General features: G+C 36.6%; 1 protein-coding gene across 1 annotated transcript in view; it reads left to right on the top strand.

Annotated features, from left to right (window-relative positions):
* LOC103599910 (dynein heavy chain 5, axonemal-like) overlaps positions 1 to 17,179 on the top strand; it is a 50,750-nt gene that overhangs the window by 1,656 nt on the left and 31,915 nt on the right. Inside the window, exons 2-7 of the mRNA XM_008584100.1 lie at positions 1,247 to 1,269; positions 1,438 to 1,681; positions 2,723 to 2,837; positions 3,330 to 3,520; positions 13,316 to 13,437; positions 15,283 to 15,432. Coding sequence (XP_008582322.1) covers positions 1,247 to 1,269; positions 1,438 to 1,681; positions 2,723 to 2,837; positions 3,330 to 3,520; positions 13,316 to 13,437; positions 15,283 to 15,432 — 845 coding nt within the window. The remainder of the gene's footprint in view (positions 1 to 1,246; positions 1,270 to 1,437; positions 1,682 to 2,722; positions 2,838 to 3,329; positions 3,521 to 13,315; positions 13,438 to 15,282; positions 15,433 to 17,179) is intronic.

Here is a 17,179-nt window from a genome sequence, read left to right on the forward strand (position 1 = left end):
TTAGCAGTGACAGTTTTGGTTGAGTCTGGCTTCTCCGTTTCCTTGATGTTGGTGTGAGTACTCGATCATAATAAAGGTAAATCACCTAATTAATCATGTAGTGAGTGAGTAGTTCCATTATGTTTTATATGATCTCATATAGTTCATCATTGCATAACTTTAGATTTCTGGTTTTCTCAATAGGGTGTAGAACCAACAAAACCTAGTTGAACCATGTCCAGAATACCCAACGGAGTATTTACCTTTCTGAAGCTGCTCTAGAAATTTGAGCTTGGTACCATATGTCCAGGTGGCTGCACTGAGTTACAGTTGGAACTGACAAAAATATTTTCTTGTGATTTTGCTGTTCAAGTTACCTGCACTTAACCTTAGTATATCCTTATTATATTTATATGGAATTATACATTATTAATGCAGTGGAACTTAGGTAAATTGTCAATGGACACTGTTTAGAAAGATTTTTAAGTAAACTCTCCAATGCATCTCTTTCAACTTTTTAAATACTATTTATTCATTATCCTTTCCATTTTTGATTCTTTTCTTTAGCTTCAAAGTCAGCGTGCTTAAACAACTTGACTTTCATGTATCACGTGACTTGGTGCCAGAAGTGTATTTTCTCTGCTGCCCCTGCCTCTGGGCACCATGCTTCCTCTGGCCCACTCAGTGTCATGTGCATTGCTTCCTCCCCCTACCCTTGTCAGCTCCATCTTTTCTTTCCTTCTCTTCCTCTGCCTCTCCCTTCCAAGCTGTCAAGAAAAAGAAGTAGCTGATAAAGGCAATGGTCTTCCAAAGCCTCGTCTCACAGCTATCAATAAAGGTCTTTCAGAGAAGATACAAACCTTCACTTCCTGGAGAGAATCACCACCTTTTGGGGCCAAGAGGATTTTTCAATTTAAGTGTACCTGCAACGGCAGCTCCGGTTGCTTGCCTAAGTTTTCAGAAAGTTGGTTTTCACAGAATTCGATACTATTTCAACTAGCAAGTTTGAAATAACCTTGTTCAAACAACAGTGGAGATCTTTTAAACAAGAAACGAGATAGAAGTAAACTATTTAATCAGAGACATGTGTTTCTGTCTTCAAATATATTTCACCTTCAAAAGAAGATTATGCTTATATGTTAAATATAATCAATTAGGAAAGATTTCACTTCAGAAAATAAATAGCCGATAAAAGGATATTGGGCAGATTTCATCTTGTTTGCCATCTATTCTTCTTTCTTTTGTTAATTCTAATCCTCCTTTTTAGACATCCCCATTTCCTGCAGTCAGGTATGAGGGTACTTCAAAATATGAATCTTTCTGTGATCTTTTCTGTGATCCCTTGTTATGACAATTACAGTACAAGAGCTTGGGAGTAGGCATGGAGGTTAACTGTTTAAGGAATGCCCAACAATAGTTGTTAATTTAGGAAGAAAATATATTTATGTAAATTAACAGGAATTGGAGAAAGAAAGAACTCGTCTTATGGAAGACGTAACTGCAAACAAAAGAAGGATGAAGGAACTGGAGGATAATTTGCTTTACCGCCTGACGAGTACTCAGGGGTCCCTGGTGGAAGATGAGAGTCTCATTGTTGTGCTGAGTAACACAAAAAAGACAGCTGAGGAGGTGACACAGAAGCTGGAAATTTCTGCTGAGACAGAAATTCAAATTAACTCAGCCCGGGAGGAGTACAGACCTGGTGAGTATGGTAATGAAAGACAAATGTCCCAGGAAAATGAAGCGGGAAAGGAAGGAAAATTACAGAAATGGGGTGAAATGAGGAAGTTGTACAAATGGCTATGCAAAGTGGAGCAGCCATATATGTTTTGTGGCACTTTTTGTTGGAACTGTTAAGTAGGATGGAGATGAAAAAATTTTAGAATGGTATAAATTTGATAGATGCTTGCAATTCATATTAGTTGGCACATCCTTTAAGGTTCTCGTGAACTTGTTAAGTTAGAAAGTAAAGAGAGAGTTTTGTTTTTTTAAACATCTGACTACAAATTAGTGAAATCTGAGGAATCAGTGTAATGTTGTGGACTGTTCACTAGTTGTTTATTATTTGGTAACAATATGCCAGTATTTTGTTTATAGTCTTTGTAGGAAGGTAGTTCTCTGGTCTCATGGGAGATCTTCAGCCTTATCCGCCAATTTGCAAATTGGTGTCGTTTGTCATCTAAGAGGAAACTGCTGTTGAATTCAATTGGCTGTCCTTTAGTAATTTCTCATCCTTCCTGAAAAAAGAATGGAAACAATGTCATCTGCTGGTGGAGAGGCAGGAGCATCATCTTTGCAATGGCTTGATTTGTAAACTTGAGGCCAAGTTTAGGCACGGCTTCTTCCTGAACTTAAGAATGAGGTCCTAAATAACTACATCACTTGCTGGCTGTTACACAGATAAGCTTTGAAATTCCTTTGGTGGTCTTTTCTACCTATGGTAAAATAAGTAAAATATATTTACAAAGGTTCTAGAGACTCTAAAATGAGCAGTACTGTTTGATAAACATGAATAGCGGACTACTTAAACATGAATAGCAGACTACTTACATGGAGCTTATCAATAAGAATGAAATATATTCATAAGTGAGCATCGCTGTATTTCTCATTGCTGGTAGATAGCCACTGAAAAGACACAAAAATGAAAGTTGTCATTTTCACTGAGAGTTTAGGCTGATCTGTTGGCATGTGTCATTTCTTTTCCACTCTTACAGCACAGACAACCTTGCTCTTTGTCTTTCAGTTGCTACCCGGGGCAGTATCCTTTACTTCCTCATCACCGAGATGTGCTTGGTTAATGAGATGTATCAGACTTCGCTCCGCCAGTTTCTGGGCTTGTTTGACCTTTCCTTAGCCAGGTACGTCCTCAGGAAGCCAAGCTGAATTCTGTATCTGTGGACTAGAGTGATGACACTACATTTATCACTTCCTTTTCCTTTGTTAGTAAGAGTCTTTTTTCTTTTTATTCTAAGATTAGTGTAATTAACCAATGTGTTAACAAATCATTCTGATAAGGCATTTTATGCCTGGAGAAAGCTCTACTGACTATATTCATCCATTGATGTGATGCCTTTGGTTTCCTGTGTTTCTGTTAAACCAGAAAATTCCAAAGACGTTGTTGTGAGTGATAACGCCCTGCAGGTGAATTGATTTAGACAATGCTGAGGATTCTGTTAAGTTATTTCAGGTTGAGAGAATGCTTGTTATTTTAGATTTAGGAAGCTTATTCTTGAGGTGTAAAAAGAAAAATTGGTTCTCTAAAGTTTCTTGTTTTCTATTGCAGATGTTGTTTTTGTAGACAATTGAAAAGGGCAGTGGGATATGCCTGATTTAAATGTTCTCTTCTCCAGGTCTGTCAAGAGCCCAGTTACAAGCAAGAGGATTGGTAATATTATTGAGCACATGACCTATGAGGTTTATAAGTATGCTGCCCGGGGGCTGTATGAGGAGCACAAATTCCTCTTCACCTTATTGCTTACCCTGAAGATCGACATCCAGAGGAACCGAGTCAAGCACGAAGAGTTTCTCACTCTTATTAAAGGTCAATGTAATAATAGAAAGTCTTGTACACAGGTGCAGATGTAGGAATCATTGTGAAGGCCCTTTGCAGTATTTTTTTGTTTGTTTATAAAAATTTCCTTGCATTTCATTTAAGGTTGCATTTACATACGATATTTTATCCATTTATGAATGAAAAATAAATATTTACTGAGAACCCACTGTGTACCAGGGCATAAAATAAGCATTTGGGAAGTGTCAGTGAACAAAAACCCTTGTACAGTGTGTGTGTGTGTTTTTGTTCAGTAACATATATATATATATATATATATATATTTGGGGAGGATCCAGAAAAATAAGAAAATAATAAGTCAATTATGTAGTATGTGGGAAGATAGTAAGCACTATGGGAAAACAGAGCAGGGTAAGGGGATGAAGAGTTGAGGGTATGTGGTGTGGGGAGGTTTAAAACTTTGAATGGTGTTTAATGGGATCTCTAATGAGGGAGGCCTTCCTGAGAGATTGCAGGTGAGCAAAGACTTGAAGGAACAGGGGTTCTGGCCATGGTGACATCTAGGGGAATGGTGTCGAAGGTAGAGAAAATAGCATAGAGGCCTCCAGTAGAGTGGGTCTTGTATGCTGAGATAAAGCAAAGCCATCAGGGTGGCTGGAGTGGAAGGTGAGTGACTGTACAGCTCATCCCAGGTATGGTTTATTCTGTAGCTATTGAAGTATTGCTCACAGCCAATTACCTTGGGCCACTGGAAGCATACAGCCCAGGGGGAGGCTGAGAAACATGAATTTGCAATCACATTCTTGAATGTCTGGAAAAAAATATTTAAACTAATTGTTTGTCTTAATCACTTTGTGCTGCTATAACAAATTACCATGGACTAGGTGGCTTACAAACAATCAACATTTTTCACAGTTCTAGAGGCTGGAAGTCACAGAACAGGCTGCAGCAAGGTTGGGTTCTGGTGAGGGCCCTCTTCTGGGGTGCATAATAGCTATTCTTCTCACAGCATCCTCTCATAGGAGGAGCCAAACAGAGGAAGCAAGCTCTCTTGTGACTTTTATGAGGGCACTAATCCTACCTATAAGTTCTCCACCCTCATGACCTCATCTAATCCAAATGATGTCCTAAAGGACCCCATCTCCTAATACCATCACAATTGTGGGGTGGGATTTCAACATATGAGTTTTATGGGAACACACATATTCAGTCTATATCACTATGAAAATGATGCCAGGGTCTAAACTAAAACGGTTGTATTTACTATATCTTTCTAAACAAAATCTTTAAAGATAAGACACAATTTTGTCTAGTAGGGGATTTTTATGTCTTTACTCAGAGAGTAGATTTGCGGAGGAATTTGAAGATTACCCCTATGGGGGCAGTAGGAAGGGTGATGGATACACACATGCTGTGCCTTGGGGTGGGTAGGTAGTATACGTCCACAGTCATACTTATACAAATACAAGTACAAAATGTATTTTCATATTTATGTACATCTGCATATGCACCTTATAGTAGCAAGAAACACTGTTTACATTTGAACTTAGAAATGTTTAATTTATGGACAGCATCTCTTTCTCTCTTTAATTCTTTTTTTCTAATCCTTGAACCCTTGCTCCTTGTCTACATCTGAACTTTATTTTCCAACTTTCCTAAATCAGAACACATGGCAGATGAGTATCTGGAGAGACACCATCTTAATAACATGTATATGTAGGAGTTGCCTTCTCTAATGAGCCCTTGATATGTCACTGATTTCTGGCCTCAGTGACTGGTCTCCCAGCTGCTGGAACTCTCCTAATGGACAGTTATTCCTGACATTCTCAATTCAAGCATAAAATGCATTTACTCATAGAAATAACAGTGAACATAGTGTCCAGATCTGGTAGAAATACTGTAAAGCATATCACAGTTTGGCATGATGATAACAAATGTGGGATTTAGAGTTAGGAAGATGAGAATTAAAATATTGGCTTGGTTGCTTTCTAGATGAGTGGTCTTCAGCAAATTACTTAACCTTTTCAAGCTTCAGTTTCCTCACCTATAAAACAAGGATAGTAAAATCTATGCAAAAAGACTATTGAAAATTCATGGAATTTATGTAAATTCTGGTATATAAATTATGCTCACCAAATGATAGGTGTTGTTTTATTATCTTCAGTATTTTAGTTTTGTTTAGTCTGATGCTTGCGTAGGTTGGACAGGATTTTATGGGTCCTTAGCATTCAATGGTATTTATAACAGAGTTTCAGAGGGAACTCTGGAACAATTATGTTGTAAATCTGCCCTTTAATAGTTAGTTTGGTGAGAGCTATCTGATAATGTGAACTCTCTCTGCTGCCCTTTAAAATCATTTAAGATAACTTACAACATTATTTAGACAGTGTCATGGTCTGAATGTGTCACCCCAAAGTTCATATGTTGAATTCCTAACCCCCAAGGTGATGATATCAGAAGGTGGGTCCTTTGGGAGATGATGAGGTCATGGGGGCAGAGTCCTCATCAAAGGGACTAGTTCCCTTATAAAAGAGACCCTAAAGAGAGACCCATCGCCCCTTCCACCATGTGAGATTTCAGTTGAAATATCATCTTCTATCGACCAGGAAGTGGGCTCTCAACAGACAGTGAATCTGCTGTTACCTTGATCTTGGACTTCCTGGCTTCCAGACTTTGAGAAATAAATTTCTGTGGTTTATTAGATTACCATCCAGAATATGGTATTCTATCTCAGCTGCCTGACAGCTGCTATAACAGACAGGAACAGTGTTTTGATACTGGTCTTTTCCTCATCTCTAAGATGGGAAAGTTTCAACCTAGATGACTTTCTAAGTCTGCCTTAGCTATGATACTTTCTTTTTTTTTCTTTTTTCTTTAATTTAATTTATCAATATAGAATATAATTGATTTTCATGTCCCTTTATTAATTCCTCCTTTTCCTTCCACCCTCTCCCCTCTTCCCTCTATCAATATCATATCTGTTCACATATTAACAAAATCAAGGAATTGTTGTGTCTTCTTTCCCCACCGCCCCATTCATTTGTTTATTTACTTATTATTTTTATTAGCTCCCACAAATAAGTGAGAATTTTCTTTTTTTGTGCCTGGCTTATTTTACTTAATATAATGCTTTCTAAGTCCATCCATGTTGCTGTGGATGGTAGTATTTCTTTTTCTTTTATAGCAGAGTAGTATTCCATTGTGTAGATATACCACATTTTCCTTATCAACTCATCCGATGATGGGCATTTAGGCTGGTTCCAACTCTTGGCTATTGTAAATAGAGCTGTGATAAACATGGAAATACAGGTATCCCTTCGACATGATGATTTCCGTTCCTCTGGGTATATTCCCAGCAGTGGAATAGCTGGGTCACATGGTAGATCTATCTGTAGTTGTTTGAGGAACCTCCTTACCATTTTCCATAAAGACTGCACCATTTTGCAGTCCCACCAACAGTGTAAGAGGGTTCCTTTTTCTCTGCATCCTCACTAGCATTTCTCATTCTCAGTCTTTTGGATGTTAGCCATCCTAATTGGAGTGAGATGGTATCTCAAAGTGGTTTTGATTTGCATTTCCTGAATGCTGAGTGATGTTGGGCAGTTTTTCTTGTGTCTCTTGGCCATTTGTATATCTTCCTTTGAGAAATTCCTATTGAGCTCCTTTGCCCTTTTTTAATTGGGTTACTTGGTTTTTGCTGTTAAATTGTTTGAGTTCCTTGTTTATTCTGGTTATTTGTCCTTTGTCAGATGTATATTTTGCAAATATTTCCTCGTATTCTGTTAATTGTTTATTTTGTTGTGCAGAAGCTTTTTAGTTTGATATAATCCCATTTGTTTATTTTTCCTTTGGTTGTCTGTGCTTTGGGGGTCATATTCATAAAGTCTGTACCCAAATCCTACTTCCTGGAGTGTTTCCTCTATGTTTTCTTTAAGGAGTTTTATTGTTTCAGGATGCATATTTAATTATTTAATCCATTTTGAGTTGATTTTGGTATGAGAGGTATGGGTCTAGTTTCATTCTCCTATATTTGAATGTCCAATTTTCCCAGCACCATTTACTGGAGAGGCAGTCTCTTCCCCAGTGTGTGGTCTTGGAGCCTTTGTCAAAGATCAGATGGCTGTAGGTGCATGGATTGATTTCTGGATTCTCTATTCTGTTCTGTTGGTTTGTGTGTCTGTTTTTATGCCAGTACCATGCTGTTTTGGTTACTATCACTGTGTAGTATAGTTTAAAGTCAGGTAGTGTTATGCCTCCGGCTTTATATTTTTTGCTCAGGATTGCTTTGCCTATTTGTGTTCTTTTGTTCTCCCATATGAATGTTAGGATTGTTTTTTCCAATTCTGAGAAAAATGTCATTGGAATTTTGATGGGGATTGTGTTGAATCTGTAGGTCACTTTAGGTAGTATGGACATTTTCATAATGTTAATTCACCAATCGAAGAGCATGGGATATCTTTTCATCTTCTTGTGTCCTCTTTAATTTCTCTCAAAAGTGGTTTGAAGTTCTCATCATAGAGATTTGTCACATCCTTGGTTAAATTTATTCCTAGGTATTTTATTGTTTTGGTGGCTATTGTAAATGGGCAAGCTTTCTTGATTTCTTTTTCTGTCAGTTCATTGTTAGAATATAGAAGTGCTACTGATTTTTGCATGCTGATTTTGTATCCTGCAACTTTGCTAAAATCATTAATTAACTCTAAGGGTTTTTTTGTAGAGTCTTGAAGCTGTTCGATATATAGGATCATGTCATCTGCAAACATGTCATCTCTTCCCTGATTGCTCTGGCTAGTACTTCCAACACTATGTTGGATAGGAATGGCAAGAGTGGGCACCCTTGTCTTGTTCCTAGTCTGAAGGGAAAGGCTTTCAATTTTTCTCCATTCAGGATGATATTGTCAGTGAGTTTGTCGTATACAGCTTTAATTGTGTTGAGATGCTTTCCTTCTGTACCCAATTTATAGAGAGTCTTTACCATGAATGAATGTTGAATTTTATCAAATGCTTTTTCAGCATCTATAGAGATGATCATATGTTTTTTTGGTTTGATTTTATGGATGTGGTGTATCACATTTATTGATTTGCATATGTTGAACCAACCTTGCATCCCTGGGATGAATCCCACTTGATCATGGTGCATCCCTGGGATGAATCCCACCTGATCATGGTGGATAATTTTATGTATGTGTTGCTGTATTCTATTAGCAGGAATTTTATTGAAGATTTTTGAATCGATATTCCTCAATGATATTGACCTGAAGTTTCTTTTTTTGTTGTATCTTTGTCTGGTTTGGGCATCAGGGTGAGGTTTGCCTCATAGAATGAGTTTGGGAGAGTGGCTTCTGTTTCAGTTTTTTGGAATAGTTTGTAGGGAATTTGTATTAATTCTTCTTTAAAGTTTTGGTAGAATTCTGCAGTGAAGCCATCTGGTCCTGGGCTTGTCTTTGTTGGGAGACTGCTGATAAGAGCTTCAAACTCTTTGACTGTTATTGGTCTGTTCAGATTTTCTATGACTTCTTGACTCAGTCTTGGCAGTTTGTGTGTGTCTGAAAAATTTATCCATTTCCTCCAGATTTTCAAATTTGTTGGTGTATAGTTGTTTATAGTAGTCTCTAATGATTCCTTGTATTTCAGAAGTATTAGTTGTAATATCACCATTTTCATTTCTAATTTTTGTTATTTGTATCTTCTCTCTTCTTTTTTTAGTTAGCCTTGCTAATGGTTCGTCAATTTTATCTATCTTTTCAAAAAACCAACTTTTTGTTTCATTGGTCTGTTGTTTCATTTGTTGGGTTTCTATTTCATTTAGTTCTGCTCTGATCTTAATTATTTCTTTCTTTGTACTGACTTTGGGTTTGTATTTTTCTAGTTTTTCAAATTCCTTGAGGTGAAATGTTAGGTTGTTTACTTGCCATCTTTTCATTCTTCTGAGGTAAGCATTTAGTGTAATAAATTCCCCCCCTTTGTACTGCTTTTGCAGTATCCCACAGGTTTTGATATGATATGTCTTTATTTTCATTAGTTTCATAAATTTTTTGGTTTCCTGTTGAATTTCTTCTTGGACTCATATGTTATTAAGTAGAATGTTTAATTTCCATGTATTTATATACTTTCCAGAATTTAATTTGTTATTGATTTCTAGTTTTAATCCATTGTGGTCAGAAAAATACATGGAATAATTCCAATTTTTTTGAATTTATTGAGACTGGATTTGTGACCTAACATGTGGTTTATGCTGGAGAATGTTCCATGTGCTGAAGAGAAGAATGAATATTCTGAGGTTGTTGGAGGGAATGTTCTGTAGATATCTGCCAAGTCCAATTGGTCTAAAGTATTATTTAGGTCTTGTGTTTCTCTGTTGAGTTTTTGCCTAGATGATCTGTCCAATGTGGAGAGTAGGGTGCTCAGATTCCTAACTATTATGGTATTAGTGTCTATCTCTTTCTTTAGGTCTAATAGTGTTTCCTTTATAAATCTGGCTGTTCCAAAGTTGGGTGCATAAATATTTATAATTGTTACATCTTCTTGTTGGATAGATCCTTTTATCATTATATAGTTGCATTCTTTATCTTTTTTAATCGTTTTTGTTTAAAGTCTATTTTATCTGATATAAGAATAGCTATTCCATCTCTTCTTTCATTTCTATTTGCATGGTGTATCTTTTTCCATCCTTTGCCTCTTAGTCTGTGTGTGTCTTTACAGGTGAGGTAGGTCTCTGGAAGGCAGCATATTGTTGGGTCTATCTTTTTAATCCAGTCAGTCTGTGTCTTTTGAGTGGGGAATTCAAACCTTTTACATTAAGAGTAAATATTGAAAGATATTGATTTACTGATGGCATTATATTGATTTTTGTTTGGATGTTCAAAATATCTTTTGTCCCTTTCTCTCTGATTTACTGTTTGTCTTCTGTGTTTGTTGGTTTCTTGGAATAGGGGATAAGCTTTTTTTTCTCTCTTTATTGTTAACATTTTATTTTACTGGTGGGTTTTGTTCTATCTTGATTATTCATGGTAGTGATGGTTGTTTTTCAGGTACCAGACCCAATACTCCCTTGAAAATTTCTTGTAAGGCTGGTCGTGTGGTAGTGAACTCCCACAGTTTTTGCTTGTCTGGGAGACATACTATTTGTCCTTCATTTCAGAAGGATATCCTTGCTGGGTAGAGTATTCTTGGCTGGCAATTTTTGTCTTTTAGTATTTTAAATATATCATCCCATTGTCTTCTGGCTCTTAGGGTTTCTGATGAAAAGTCTGATGTTAGTCTGATTGGGGTTCCTTTATAGGTGACTTTATGCTTCTTTCTTGCAGCTTCTAAGGTTCTCTCTTTGTCTTTGAGTTTTGTCAATTTGACTATAACATGTCTTGGAGAGGACCTTTTTGTGTTGAATATATTGGGAGTTCTTTGAACTTCCAGTATCTGAAGATCTGTATCTCTTACTATACTTGGGAATTTTTCTGCTATTACTTCATTGAATATGTTTTCAATACCATTTCCTTTTTCCTCCCCCTCTGGAATACCCATGATTTGGATATTGAAGTACTTGAGGTTGTCTGTTATCTCTCTGAGATTTTCTTCAAGTTTTAAAATTCTTTTTTCTTTTTTTTGGTCCACCTTTGTTATTTTGAACAAACCATCCTCAAGGTCAGATATTCTTTCTTCTGCTTGTTCTAGCCTCCTGGTTAAGCTCTCTGTTGTGTTTTTTATATCATTGAGTGAATCTTTCAGCTCCACAAGCTCTGCTACATTCTTTTTCATGGCATTGATTTCTTTGAACATTTCCTCTTTCTGGTCCTGTATACTTTTTCATTTCATTTTGTTGTCTAACTGAGTCTTCTTGTATCTCACTTAGTTTCCTTAGGATTGTTGCTCAAAATTCCTTGTCAGTCATGTCAAGGACTTCCTGTTCTATAGGATCTAGAGCTTGAGAGTTGTATTCCATTGAAGGTGTCATACTTCCTTGGTTTTTCATATTTTTAGTATCTCTCTATGGTATTTAATCATTGTGAGTAAGGCTATTGCAGTCTACATGTTCCACCCTTGTGTCTGGAGCAGTATCAGGGAGTTTTGTTGAAGTTCAGCCGCCTGTTGCTGCCTAGGTCCAGGGGGTCTGTGGTGGCTGTGGCCTCTCTTGCGGGGGTGGGGACTCACCTGGCTGTCGGCCTGAAGGTCCCACATGTGTTGAGGGCAGTGGGAGCTCCGTGGCAACGCTGCTGCCTTGGGTCCTGGGGGGGTCTGTGGCTGCTGTGGCCTCTCTCTTTTAGCTATGATACTTTATGGTTGTGTGGTATAACTTGTAAATATCTTTCATCCCAAGCACGTATCATTTTTATGAAGTATTATGGTAGAAACCCAAACTTACTTTTTTCCCCAAGCAAGAGTTTGAGGAAAGAAGGAAATGGCATAATTCTTAATCATCTTGATAATTAATTTTGAATTATTCCTTTCTCAGTTGTTTATTCTTCAAGAGTCTGTTTAATTTGGTATAACAGCATGTCAGAATGTGTCCCATCTCCCAAGTTACAATCATCCCTTGTGCCCCATTGCAAACTTTGGGAATAGGCAAGATATTCATGACATAATTACTCCCTACTACACAATGACTAATGCCTTGGCCTGCAAGGCATTATTCCTTGTTTGTCGGGAAATGGACATTTGCTATGGAAATTGATACAGCATTTATTTAACACGATGCCATTGTCGTTAGGTCATTAACTGCTCCCTGGTGTTAAAACAATGTTTTTGTTTTATGAGCTAATATTTCTACTGAAATGGCTTCAAGGCCACATTTGCCTTGTTGTAAATATACTAAAATGGATTTGATGAAAGATAGCATGTTAGTGATGTACATGGTGCCTGCATAAAATAGAGATTGGTTCAATAAACATCTTGAGTGTTATTATTTGCTTATAATCTACTCTGTTCCAAAAAAGTTTTTAGAGATGGCCAAATGGATTGGATTATATCTTTTTACGAATAATGTTTAGAACACATTTCCCATAAAATACTTTAATAGATGTTATTTATTAAACAGTACACTTTATAAGTTTTTCTTTGACTTAAAATATGTTGTTCACACATTTAGTTTTTCAGAAGTGGGCAACAATAACATTTTTAAGGTGTCATTTATCTTATGGTGCTGTGAGAGCTTTATGAGTTACATGAGCTTAAGTAAATCATCAGTGAAAAGATAGGAGTCAGTACCAAATGGAAATGTTTGTTGTGGTTAGAGTGACCAAACGTAAGTGATATAGTATGGAGCCCTTGAGTTGTGCTTAAACTGGATGCAAATAACATACTGATTTATAGAAGAGAATTCTTCAAACACATGTAGTGCTACTAACATTTCTAGATAAATTCTCTATTTAAAATTAGCTTGTGCCAATATTGGCAGTTTCTCATACTGACAATAGCTGCTCATTTAGTGACCCTTTGCCATGTCCTCAATCCTGTTTTGTGTACTTTACCCATGTACATCCTGACACCTGGCTTCCCTATTCCCATTTTACATATTTGGAATTAGAGGCCCAGACAGAGGAGATGATTTTTCCCAGACCTTGGCCAGGTGGAACTAGGACAGAATCCAGCATCTGCCTGGTTCCAAAGCTATATTACTGATTATTAAATGTGTTTTTCTAAGATCACCTATTCTCATTTATTAAATTTTAAAGCATGTTCTTCACTATAATTTGTATTTCTGTGCTTAACAAATGTCAAGGTAGTACAATAATTGGAATTAAAATAGTTCAATAAAAAATGTTTACTATAAATAGATTGTTTTTAAGTAAGAAAGAAAAATCTGATTACTTTATATGTTTAATTTTAAAGGTGGTGCCTCATTGGACCTTAAAGCCTGTCCTCCTAAACCATCGAAATGGATCCTGGACATGACCTGGCTGAATTTGGTGGAACTCAGCAAACTTAGACAGTTTTTGGATGTCCTTGATCAGGTAAGTTGTGCTTTGAATAAACTTAAGCTGAAGCAGTCACAGTGAGCAGCTCTCTGATTTATCACCAGCTACAATATTTGTGGAAGAGATATTTTTTAATATTGTCACCCTTAAAATGGTATCACATGTGCTTGACCTTCCTTGAAGCTCGCCCACACTCTGGTAAAGCATACTTCATCCATTGCAGACCGGTCTTACAGGAGGAAATATGTCCAGTAAGTTTAGTTAGTGCTGTCTTAGGCCATATGTCAATATCACCAAATGGAGGTCTACAAATAGAAGAACTGGTAGATTTGATTAGGTTAAATAATTATATGTACTTAAAAAGCTTTGCCTTCTTTCTAGAGATTAAAAGAAAAGAAATATGAACAGCCTGCCTCTAAATACTAAATTTCCTTTCTTGCCTCTGATTTCTCTCTCCCCTTCTTCCTCTCCTCCTCCTCTCATTATATAACCTTAGACATACACGTGTGAATCTCATGCATACACCTGGCCTTTTAGAGCTTTTAGAAGCTGTCATACTTCCAGAACAAGCCAGTTCCGGATGAACTGTACACATGTTGGAAGCTGGGGATAGAAAGTTGAATTGGGACAAACCAGGAAACAGGTTCTTGAAAATCAGGTGACCACAGAGAAGTGAGGTTGGGAGCAAGGTGGCTTTATTCAGCTACAAGTTGAAGGCTTTTTTGACACCAGTAAATATCCTAAGGTTGGTTCTTGCCTTTCCCGGTTTAAATTGACCAGATGCTTATGTTCTGCTATATTTTTATGTTTTGGCTGAAAACTGGTGATGTTTGTTATTACTACCATGTACTTGGAATACAAATTATTCATTTGGGTTAAAAAACTTTGTTTTGGGAGATGTCAATGCGCACTAGTTTATTCCCCCATGGCGTGACCCTCAGAAAGCTTGTCCAGACCATTGTCTGTTATTGAAGTTGCTACCTTCTGGAGATTAAATCTTAACGCCTGAAGTCATTCCACATTAAGTAGCCTTTTATCATTAAAAGAGATTGTTATTTTTATTCTTACATGATACTTTCTGAGTATGAACCTACCTAGAATGATTTTCCTTTTGATTAAGCACCCCCAAAATACACTGAGACTTTAATCAAAGGGAATATACCAGAAAGCATAAAATTATATTTATCTGTAGACATTGTTTGTTTGTTCAGTGTTTTTGATATGCTTGCCCATGTAATGTTTGTCTTTATTTTTTTTAAAAGAGGAATAATAAATATTCTCCAGAGGATAATGTACAGTGTCCTTTTACTCTTTACTGATTGTCTAAAGGTAGCAGATGTCTGATCATTCATTTGGTGATAATATTAAATGGTATATTTCAAATTAGTCTAGATTAATAGCATATTAACTAAAAACATGTTCATTCAATAATAAACATGTATTGAATGTCTTCTTTTGAGTCTGGAATGGTCCTGAAAAATGAGGAAACATCAGTAAATGAGATTTGGTTCCTAACATGAGAAGATTTTGTGGAGTACCTCATACTTCCTTCAAATAATGAAAACAAATTTTCACTGATTTCTGTATTCCTTACAAATTTGTTACCACAAAGGCATAGAAGAAATTAAATATCATAGAACTCTCCCTACTTTGAAAGCTAACTGTAGGCTGGAGTTAATATAGACTGTCTTTGGAGCAAATATTTGATTTTAGGTTATCAAACTTCTTGATACTAGGGTATAAAATAAATTTTTTAAAAAGTAGTCAAGGAATATAATTCACATGTCTGGAACGGTCAGAAGATTTAATGAAAAATACCTGTGAATTGTTATTACTGAAAGAATTTTGTGTGACACGTATTTTATCCCATGGTATTTTCAGATATCAAGAAATGAGAAAATGTGGAAAATTTGGTTTGATAAGGAAAACCCTGAGGAGGAACCTTTTCCAAATGCCTATGATAAATCTCTTGATTGCTTTAGACGTCTTCTCCTTATTAGGTCCTGGTGTCCTGACAGAACCATTGCACAGGTAAAAGTTACATATTACAGAGAATACAAGGAACATATTTTAAAGGATAATTTCCTTTTAAATTTAAACAAATACTTTATTTTTTATTTTTTATTGAAACATAATTGATTATACATATTTGTGGGGTACAGAATTGAATATCAATACCTGTGTATGATATGTGATGATCAAATCAGGATAATTAGTATATTCATGATTGTAAAATGTAATCATTTTAAAGAAATATTTTAAATGTTAATTCTGACGAGAATTTTCTTCTAGGCCTCCATGTAATTTTTTAGCAATACAAATGTGAAAAATGGAAAAGAAAACAGCAAATAAAAGTACCAAAGTGTTCACTTGGGCCATGTGATTTATTAGCTTCTTTTGTCCAAGCAGTGCAACAAAAGTAAATGAAAAAACCACAATTCTAAGGCTGGCATGTAGGTATAGCATAAAGGTGGTGCATTACTCTTCTGTATCATTTTATATTAACTCAACAATGATATGGCTGCTGCATTTTGCTAGTAGTAAAACAATATATCTTTAAGCAGGAAGAATGTAAAGGCACTAGGGAGAGAGGGAAGGACAGGATGCCCAAACCTGTAGTCATTTCTCTAGAAAATGTCACAGCTCTAAAGGTAAGTAAGTAGGTTGTCCTAAAACTGAATTTTAAATATAATTTAAAGGTGAATCCTGCCTCTGGAAGATTTGTCTTTGCAAAGACCTTTAATCTGCAGGCCTAGTAACATGGAAATTTACCCACTAAAAAGGCTTGTACCTTGCCTTCACATGTTAATTAATTTAATTAACTTCAAAATTAAATTAATGTCTAATTTTAAAAATTTAAAGTTTTACCCTACTGTTCAGCACAGTCTGACTCCTTAAGGGCTTTTCCAAATAAGCCGTGGAGTAACAACAGAATGTGGGACATTTTCTTCACTTTCCAGAGGGAGTGTTAAAAACTTATGGAGTAACCCCCTCCAGGTCCACGTAGGTCCCGTGGAATCATGAAAACAACTAGAGTCAGTGATTATTGGGAAAGGAAAAATGACTTTTGTAACTCAGGGCACTGAGATCACCCTTCCTTTCAGTTTTGGTTCGACACTGAAATTTAAGTCTATGAAGCTCCTTTGTAACGTTGTCATCTTCATCCAGTTCCTAGGCTGACCATTCCTAGGCTGACCATAGCCGTGGCCTCCTGACTGGTCACCTTTCAGTCCTTCTGGCCCACTCTTGTCTTTCTAGAGCACTCTAGAAGAAATGGAAAGAGTGTGACATTCCTTAGCTTTTCAAGTCCTGCAATGGCTTTCTATGGCCCTCATCATAACACCCAAGTCCTAAACAAGGTTTAGAAGGCCCTTCTGGAAAAATGTTCTCTCCTCTGAAGGTCTTATTCTTGCTTTAGAGTCTGTATTAGTCTGTTTTCTGTTGCTTAAAACAGAATACCTGAAACTGGGTAATGTAGGAAGGAAAGAGTAAGAAAGAATATTTCTTACAGTTTGGAGGCTGGGAAGTTTAAGGCCCAGTGAACACATCTGGTGAGGGCCTTTTTCTTGGTGGTGACTCTCTACAGCAACACAGGGTATCACAAGGAGAAGATGACAAGAGCTCCTTCATGTGCCCTAACTATAAAGCCACCAGTCCATGCCCATGACAGCCCATTAAACCATCAGCTCTTTACTCCATGAATGGATCAATCTATTCACGAGAGCATGGTCCTCATTATCCAATCACCTCTAAAAGGTCCTGTATTGGGGGTTAAGTT

This window comes from Galeopterus variegatus, unplaced genomic scaffold, assembly GCF_000696425.1.
Source record: "Galeopterus variegatus unplaced genomic scaffold, G_variegatus-3.0.2 Scaffold3147, whole genome shotgun sequence".
Classification (NCBI taxonomy): domain Eukaryota; kingdom Metazoa; phylum Chordata; class Mammalia; order Dermoptera; family Cynocephalidae; genus Galeopterus; species Galeopterus variegatus.